The sequence below is a fragment of the Eurosta solidaginis genome, chromosome 2 (assembly GCF_040869045.1).
Source record: "Eurosta solidaginis isolate ZX-2024a chromosome 2, ASM4086904v1, whole genome shotgun sequence".
In the NCBI taxonomy this organism is placed as follows: Eukaryota; Metazoa; Arthropoda; class Insecta; order Diptera; family Tephritidae; genus Eurosta; species Eurosta solidaginis.
The window spans coordinates 296,034,165-296,043,760 of NC_090320.1; the positions used below are offsets into that span (position 1 = coordinate 296,034,165).

Here is a 9,596-nt window from a genome sequence, read left to right on the forward strand (position 1 = left end):
TGAGTTTTCAATAAGTGTACATTTTTCAGTTTTTCATAGTTAAGGAATTGACCACCAAATTCCTGTGTTACACAAATATACTGAACTTGAGTACAGAAATTCAAATTAAAAAGTTTTTCACGATAATTTGAAAAACTCTACGTTTTCTCTGCTTTTTACACTTAAAGGAGTAACCCTCCGTAATAAATTAAACTTTTATTGAAAATCAATAACTCTGAACTGAACACTTTTCGCCATGATATAAAATTAAAATGCTGTGGAACAGGAGCAACACTTTTGTGACTACATAAACCCTGTTTCAATCTTTTACGTCTCTGTACAGAACCCTAATTAACCGTTTTCAACCGAAACAATAATGGCAACCCAGATTTTCCCGTTATGCTCACTTAAGCGAGTGCCTGTCACAAAGAAGACAACACACTTTACTTGTACACTATGATGCGTACAAAAGCATACGCATACATCATAAAACAACACTTTCTATAACGGTTGCCACTTTAGTCCATTTGGACCAAAAATGGTCCACACCACATTTTAGTACTTTTCTTCTATGTTTCACTGAGGCCGTTAAAGCTGAGATGAGCAGCAAAATGTTATTTGCAAAGTTAAACTCTAGGTAATCAGCTGTTTATCGTTACGACGGTAAACCAAAACCCAATTGGTTGGCTACGATACGGTTACGACCTTAGCGGCACCAATAATCCATTGCATTGATTTTCATTAGGTTGGTCGAATCAGCTGTTATAAGGTTACCGATACGGTTACTGATAAAGCACCAATGTCTCCAGCTTAAAACCGCACCGAAAAACCGGGCATAAGAAATTGAAAAGTTTAATACTGTTGCGAATTCGTTTAGAATTAAAGCAAATTATTGGATATCCTATGGTATTGCAATGAGTAACGAACTGGTGCCACAGCAACATCAACGGATGAGCATATAAAGAAAACTGCTGTTGTTGTAGGGATAAGGTTGCTCCCCGAAGGCTTTGGGGAGTGTTATCAATGTGATGGTCGTAACGCAGCACCATTAAGGTGCTAGCCAGACCTTCTCGGGAACTATTTATATGGCCACATTAAACCTTCAGGGCATCCCTCCCTCCCCACTCCCAAGTTCCATGAGGTGATTGGGGTCGCCAGAGCCTCGTCTGTTAGTGAAACAGGATTCGCCGCGGATAGGTGAGGTTGACAATTGGGTTTGGTGAAGCTGTATATTGCGCTGGCAATCTGAAGGGTTGCGCTCACAGCCCCTTGAATCTGGTATTTTAGTCGCCTCTTACGACAGGCATACCTATCGCGGGTATATTCTGACCCCCTAACCCGCTGGGGTAAAAAGAAAACTGCTCGATAAGGGAAATACTTTGCTTCCATTCATCTAAGAAATGGCGGCCAAACCGGTGTCTCCGCTTTTCGGTACACCCTGTTGCTGTAGCTAGTTGTTTAACCACAGCCGCTAGATGGGCCTCCTAAGCATTATCTAAGCGAGGATAGGCGTTTTTTTCACGCGCAAACAAAACGTATACGCGTGAAAAACAAAAAACACGGCTATTAAAAAAGTACAAATCAGCTCTCACCGTGTATACCAATATATAAATACCACAAATCACTTACCCAGATCAAAGAGGATAAATACAATAAGAGCCGTCACTCGTAATTTTTTTGCCATTTACTCGATGTATACTCAAAGAGGATAAATACAATAAGAGCCGTCACTCGTTACTTTGTGGCGAGTATCTCGCTGGAAATTGAAAAAATTGATGCCGAATGTTTTCTGAGAGGGACATTATTAATTGTCTCGCATTTATCCATGCCGTGTAGGCCCCTTGTGCAACTGTGATTTTTGGAAAGAGAATTAAATAAATTAATTAAATACAGTCGAAAAATAAACACAAATACCCCACGAAAATGTATAGAAGACATTTATAAACATCTCGCCCAAAAAAAAAGTAGCGACTACCTCTCAGTATACCAAAAAGGATAAATACAATAAGAGCCGTCATACGTTATTTTTTTGGCATTTACTCGATGTATACTGAGAGGTAGTCGCTACTTTTTTTTGGGCGAGGTGTTTATAAATGTCTTCTATACATTTTCGAGGGGTATTTGTGTTTATTTTTCGACTGTATTTAGCTAATTTATTTAATTCTCTTTCCAAAAATCACAGTTGCACAAGGGGCCTACACGGCATGGATAAATGCGAGCCAATTAAAAATGTCCCTCTAAGAAAACATTCGGCATAAATTTTTTCAATTTCCAGCGAGATACTCGCCACAAAATAACGAGTGACGGCTCTTATTGTATTTATCCTCTTTGGCAAAGGTAGACGTAAAAAAACGCACAAGGATTTTTTTATCTAGAATCACATCAGACATTTATAAACATCTCGCCCAAAAAAAACTAGCGACTACCTCTCAGTATACATCGAGTAAATGCCTAAAAAATAACGAGTGACGGCTCTTATTGTATTTATCCTCTTTGCTAGAATACGAGGAGTGGGAGAAAATTCACGAGGAATTTTCGTTTAGAATTGGGCTGTATATTTCATAGAGTTGAAGAAACAAAACAAAAAAGTGGTTGCATGCACACTATGGTGTAAATCAACACAAATGTACACATAATACAATGTTTTTCCGAACTATTTTGTCTGCCTAAAGGAGAATTTACATAAACGCTTTGTTCGCTTCAGAGCGGAAAGCGCTGCAAAGCTTTCTATTGTTATCTTGTGAAGCTTACAAAGTGCCTAACAGTTTATGAAAATCCGTCTTATACATTCAACACTTGTTAAATTTATTAACTAGACCAGCCACGGTTCGAAGAATCAGTACAGGATAAAATTTCACTCATGTTTGAAAATTTCACTTTTATTTTTATATATTTTTATTTTTTCAGTAATTGATTGTAAAAGAAAATGGTCATATCTTCGAAAATCATACGCCAGATATTTGAGAACCGAAAGATCAGCTGATTCATGTGACGGGGAGAAAAAAAAGAAATGGTATATGGCTGATGCTATGTCGTTTTTAAGGAACCATATCCAGGTGCCGCGCTCTGGTTCCCACTCTGTGTATACCGATGATGAATCTCAAAGCTCACCATCCAATTTAAATGCGAGTGGTGACGGCAACAGTCCAGTGCCATCCAAAAGGAGTAGAACTACACCAACAGAAATAGGAGAAGAACAGTTGATCAAAAAAAAGGAAGAACCAAATATAGAGCACCAAAGAAAAAGAGAATCAAAAAATCGGGCTTTGTTAACAGACACGACAGAAGAACCAATATTTGAAGACATACAAACAAGTCGCCGAAAAAGAAAATCGTCAAAGGATTACAGAACCACACAAAAGAACACAGAAAATGGAAACGCATTATTTTTTAAAAGTTTATTGGCTGATTACGAAAACCTTTCCAGTAGAGGACAGAGAACATTCAGAGCATATATGTTAGAAAAAATGAATGAGTTACAAGAAGAGGAGGAAATGCAACAAGAAGAAGAAATGCCATATTAAATGCGTCATCATTGGTAAAAGTCAAATTTAATGTTAAATTGAAACGACTGAAGGAGTCCATCTAGTTTTATTATTTTCGTTTACGTACATCCAATTAAAAACACCCAATTAAAACGCACAAGAATTTACAATAAATTACGAAATTAAATTAGCAAGCACGCATAAAGATAGGGCTGGGTTAAGTCTGCAAAAAAATGAACGAAAACCATTTTAGGAAATTTGTATACTGAATTTTCCGGCAGAACAGAAAAGCCAAATTAATAATATTAAGCACTAATAAAGATAAAATATTACTCTTCTAATTTTAATGAAGGAACTTGAGCTTCATTCAGGGAATATCGTTTTACGTAAACCAGTGTGAATTCATAAAAGTGGCGAATGTTTGAAAAAAAGTTCAGAGTAGTAAAAAGTCTGCCCTCACTGCCAATGAACAGTTATCCAGATACCGATGTTAAGACAAAGAGGATAAATACAATAAGAGCCGTCACTCGTTATTATTTTGGCATTTACTCGATGTATACTGAGAGGTAGTCGCTACTTTTTTTTTGGGCGAGATGTTTATAAATTTCTTCTATACATTTTCGTGGGGCATTTGTGCTTATTTTTTGACTGTATGTAATTAATTTATTTAATTATCTTTCCAAAAATCACAGTTGCACAAGGGGCCTACACGGCATGTATAAATGCGAGACAATTAAAAATGTCCCTCTCAGAAAACATCCGGCATCAATTTTTTGGCGAGATACTCGCCACAAAATAACGAGTGACGGCTCTTATCGTATTTATCCTCTTTGGTTAAGAGCCGTCACTCGATACTTTGGCAAATTACTCGATGGTTTCTCAAGGTAGTCGCTGTTTTTTTTGTGTCAGATATATTTATAAAAATTCCTTCTATAAATTTTTGTGGCGTTTTTGTGTTTATTTTAATGATTGCATTAAATTAATCAATTAATTCTCTTTCCAAAAATCGCAATTATGCAAAGTCACTTCACTGCTTAAATATATAGGATGCAGTTAAAGAAAACTAACCAAAATTTCCTTGAGAAAACATTCGTCATGAATTCGTTGCTTTGTTGCCAACAAAGATGACTTGATACGAAACATTTGTTTACGCTCTCAACGGAGGTAAATATTATTTCCATTCAAAAGTTATCACTAAAAACAGGTTTTGTAAATATGAAGTCTCGATGCAACGAGTCCATTTTGATCGCAGAACCTGGAACGTCAGACATGTAGGATAAGCCCTATCCACTAAATAAAGTCAACTATTATGTCCTAGGTCCGATTTCCTGAAATTTCAAAAAAATATATATGGTTTTCACTGAGTTAAATGCGTTACAATATTTGACTAATTAAGTTAATCAAAATGTAAATTTTACTTAGATTTGTTTATATTTGACTCTGGCTAGTCGTATTATTGTAAAATAAATTTAAAGAAATGAATATTTTACGGCTATCATTTTATTAAATGATTGAAACTATAATCGCCAAAATGTATGCCAAAAATCCCCATATTCACATTTATTCATTTTTGTTTGGAGTGGCATCATTGGCAAATGTTATAAAAAATGTGCATTTTGACAGCGCTCTCTCGAAACAAAGAGTTGCAAATCCATTCATCTATGGTAGCCAAAGTCATAGTACAAGTAGGATATGTAGCAACACGCACATACACAGCCACGCTCACCTGATAAAATGCTTGTTCTTGTTCGCTTTTTTTGTGGATGCTATTTGGCACTGTTGTACTTCTTAGGTCCAAGAAAAGTGTACTAGCTGCTAACGAAAACTGCGTAAAATTTTTATTGTAAAATTACAAAGAAAAGTCCTTATTTACTTTCAAACGAGCACTTAATTACATCTCTCCTTAAAATCCATATGTTTTGGACAATTTTAATTAACAAATTGTGATACTTTGTTACCGGGGACGATTGCCAAAACATGACCATAAGCGTTGGGGGAAGTTTTAATAGACGTGTTTTTGCCTCGCTTCCAATAATTCGAGTACTTTTTCGCCTTTGGACTATTGATAACAGGACAAAACGCGTCTTTTCATTTATCTTTCCACATTTTTGGACGGATTATTGCAGTCGACCCCGGTTTCAAACAGTTTTTCGCGGAGAACTTTTGAATGGGTAGAAGAAGTTAGCACCCAAGTTTGTACTCTTAATACTGGAATAACTACGCGTCCTCAGATACCCCAATTCAAGACTTTTGTATAATTTTCTGTAGGACCATATAAAGCCAAATTAAACTTCCTTAACCCTAACGCCATAGTCGTAACCATACCCATATCCATAACCATCTCAGTGTGATCAATTAATGGTGCCTTAACCTAAAAAACGTGAAAATTTCATAAAAATGATGAAAATGCAAAAAATTACAAACAGATTCCACAAAAAATAAGTATCTTAGTCATAACGTATCCAAAACACTGAAGAAAATCTAAAAAAAGATTAAATTCACCAACTAGAATATTTTTAGGTTATGGATATGGCGAGAAATCAAAAACCAATTGATTGGCTATGGCGTTAGCGTTATGGTATGGCACCATTAATCGATTACATTCCTTTTCATAAGGTAGGTTCGATCAGCTGATTTATCTGGTTATGGCTTTATGGTTATAAGTCACCATTAATTCACCCTATAGATGCATTACATTTTCATACTAAATTCGTTCAAAAAAATTTACCATCACAGCAACCCATATCTGATATTTCGCTCCTTGTTTTGTTTCCCTGCGTCGCTTTCTACGACAGCAACTCCGGTAATTTTGACACTTCGTTCAGTGTCAAACGCATGTTCCACGCAGGTTCCACTTAGTTCCGCAATAGTTTGAGACTGACCGAAGTGTCAAACGGCAGTGTGTTAGAAAGAGAAAGGAATTGTTTTCTTCTCATACATATCATACTTGTAAACCTGTACTATGGCCAAAGTGTCGAGTGACGGCTCTTAATCACAATTTTTTTGACACTTCTACCAGGGCTGTCGGAATCGGTACTTTCGTACCAAAACTGGCACTTTAAAAACGATTTCGTACGTTTGAACGTTGACTTTGATTTGGTACTTTTTTCTAGAAACCGATTATTTACTTATTTTAATCTATTTTTTCATATAGTACTTTTGTTAGTCAAAGAAGTACTGAGGTGTAAACCGGAACGTTAACACATTTAACTCGACTCTCAGTGCGAACTGCGCATCTCTACAATTGTTTTTCACTACGCAATAAATAAGTATTTGTAGAAATCAGCAAGCATTTCATAGAAATATAGTGATGGAATTGACTAAGTTTATTTTTAATTTGTTATCTTTGCCGCATAGCTCTGCAGCTGCAGAAGGAAAGTTTTCATCGCTTAACCTTATAAAAACAAAACGTACAAATAGTTTAGGAGTTAAGACCATCCATAATATTAGGGTTTGTAAGGAGTTAGTTAGAAATGAAATGCATTATGTATGGTCTGCTGAAAGATACTATAAACATATAAAATAGTTCATGCCACAAATATCTGATATATGTAAGAAAATGTTCATTTTTGAACTCAGTATTGAAAATATAGCTCGTTTTAATTTTTGCATTTCAAGCTTTAATATGCTAAATCATTTTTCTTTAAATTATATATACATATATTTAATGAAGTTAATTTAAGATGTATATGTTTTCTTTCTTTATTGAAAATAATAAATGATAAAAAAACCATTTGTCTTTTATTACTGCGAAACCATTTTTTTGGTACTCTCAAAAGCCTTTTGGTACGAAAAAAATGTGAATGGCAGCCTTGACTTCTAAAGCTATCAACAATTAAGTTTATCAAAGACATTACAAGGAGCGATCTTATAACAATCTGTGTAAATGGATATAATTTTACACCTTATAAACTTATATGCTTAAATGAGTCCTCCTAATACCTTTAAAGTGATACAAAATGCATAAATACAGTTTAACTATTTTTTAACGTTTTCAACAATCTTTTTTTGTGAAAACTCAACGAAAACATCGCGTTTTTGCTAATCTTCAACTAGGTGATGTGGGGAATTATTTACCAGCAATTTGACAATTTCTCTTGCTGTCCGTGATTTGTTATTCTCTATAAATTTACGTGTCTGATGAAACCTGTTTTATTTTGACTATGACTATGCGCCAATCCCTTTAAAGTGAATCAAAATCAGAGAACCATAGCGGAACGATACAAGGTGGCAGCATGGTGACATACCTACAAACATAAATAAAAATCCCATGTACTATGTTTTTGTAAATTCGCTGGACAAATGTCAAAATGGTACTGCGCCGGAAGTTGATGTATCAAATCAAATAAAAAAAGTTTATAATCAGCTGTTCCATGCTGCTACCTTGTATCGTTCCGCCATGCAGAGAACGATCAAAATGCATAATTCTATTAATTTGACTCTGTCCCGTTTTGTTTTTCGAAGAACGTTCACATCGTTTAAATCGAAACAAAGCGAAGTAGAACAAGTAAGGAAGGTTAAGTTCGGGTGTAACCGAACATTACATACTCAGTTGAGAGCTATGGTGGCAACATAAGGGAAAATAACCATGTAGGAAAATGAACCGAGGGTAACTCTGGAATGTGTTTGTATAACATGTGTATCAAATGAAAGGTATTAAAAAGTATTTTAAGAGGGAGTGGGCCATAGTTCTATAGGTGGACGCCATTTAGGGATATCGCCATAAAGGTGGATCAGGGTTGACTCTAGAATTTGTTTGTACGATGGGTATCAAATGAAAGGTCTTAATGAGTATTTTAAAAGGGAGTTATCCTTATTTCCATAGGTGGACGCCGTTTCGAGATATCGCCATAAAGGTGGACCAGGGGTGACCCTAGAATTTGTTTGTACGATATGGGTATCAAATGAAAGGGGTTAATGAACATTTTAAAAAGGAGTGGGCCTTAGTTCTATAGGTGGACGCCTTTTCGAGATAACGCCAAAAAGGTGGACCAGAGGTGAGTTTAGAATGCGTTTGTACAATATGGGTATCAAACGAAAGGTGTTAATGAGTATTTCAAAAGGGCTTGGTCGTGTTTTCAAGATATCGCCATAAAGGTGGACCAGGGGTGACTCTAGAATGTGTTTGTATGATATGGGTACCAAAATAAATGTATTAATAAGGGTTTTAAAAAGGAGTGGTGGTAGTTGTATAGGTGGTCGCCTTTTCGAGATATCGGCATATAGCTGGACCACGGGTGACTCTAGAATTTGTTTTTACGATATGGGTATCAAATGAAAGGTGTTAATGGATATGGGTATCAAATGAAAGGTGTTAATGAGTATTTTAAGATGGCAGGGTGCTTAGTTATATAGGTGGAAGCCTTTTCGAGATATCGCCATAAAGGTGGATCAGGGGTGACTCTGGAATGTGTTTGTACGATATTGGTATCAAATTAAAGGTATTATTGAGGCTTTTAAAAGGGAGTGGTGGTAGTTGTATATGTGAAGGCGTTTTCCCAGATATCGACCAAAATGAGGACCAGGGTGACCCAGAACATCATCTGTTGGATACCGCTAATTTATTTATATATATAATACCACGAACAGTATTCCTGCCAGATTTCAAGGGTTTTTTATTTCGCTCTGCAGAACTTTTTCATTTCATTCTACTTAATATGGTAGGTGTCACACCCATTTTACAAAGTTTTTTTCTAAAGTTATATTTTGCGTCAATAAACTAATCCAAATACCATGTTTCATCCCTTTTTCGTATTTGGTATAGAATTATGCCATTTTTTTCGTTTTTCGTAATTTTCGATATCGAAAAAGTGGGCGTGGTCATAGTCCGATTTCGGCCATTTTTTATACCAATCAAAAGTGAGTTCAGATAAGTACGTGAACTGAGTTTAATAAAGATATATCGATTTTTGCACAAGTTATCGTGTTAACGGACGAGCGGAAGGACAGACGGTCAACTGTGTATAAAAACTGGGCGTGGCTTCAACCGGTTTCGCCCTTTTTCACAGAAATAAGTTATCGTCCCAGAATCTAAGCCCCTACCAAATTTCACAAGGATTGGTAAATTTTTCTTCGACTTATGGCATTAAAAGTATCCTAGACAAATTAAATGAAAAAGGGTAGAGCCACGCC

General features: G+C 35.8%; 1 protein-coding gene across 3 annotated transcripts in view; it reads left to right on the forward strand.

Annotated features, from left to right (window-relative positions):
* LOC137241244 (uncharacterized) overlaps window positions 1–3,791 on the forward strand; it is a 33,289-nt gene extending 29,498 nt beyond the window's left edge. For all 3 annotated transcript variants that reach the window (XR_010949945.1, XM_067768625.1, XM_067768624.1), the window contains one exon: window positions 2,887–3,791. Coding sequence is in view for 2 of the 3 variants with exons in the window: in XM_067768625.1 (XP_067624726.1) it covers window positions 2,887–3,503 (617 nt within the window). In the remaining variant the exon portion in view is untranslated. The remainder of the gene's footprint in view (window positions 1–2,886) is intronic.
* The last annotated feature ends 5,805 nt before the right edge of the window (window positions 3,792–9,596 follow it).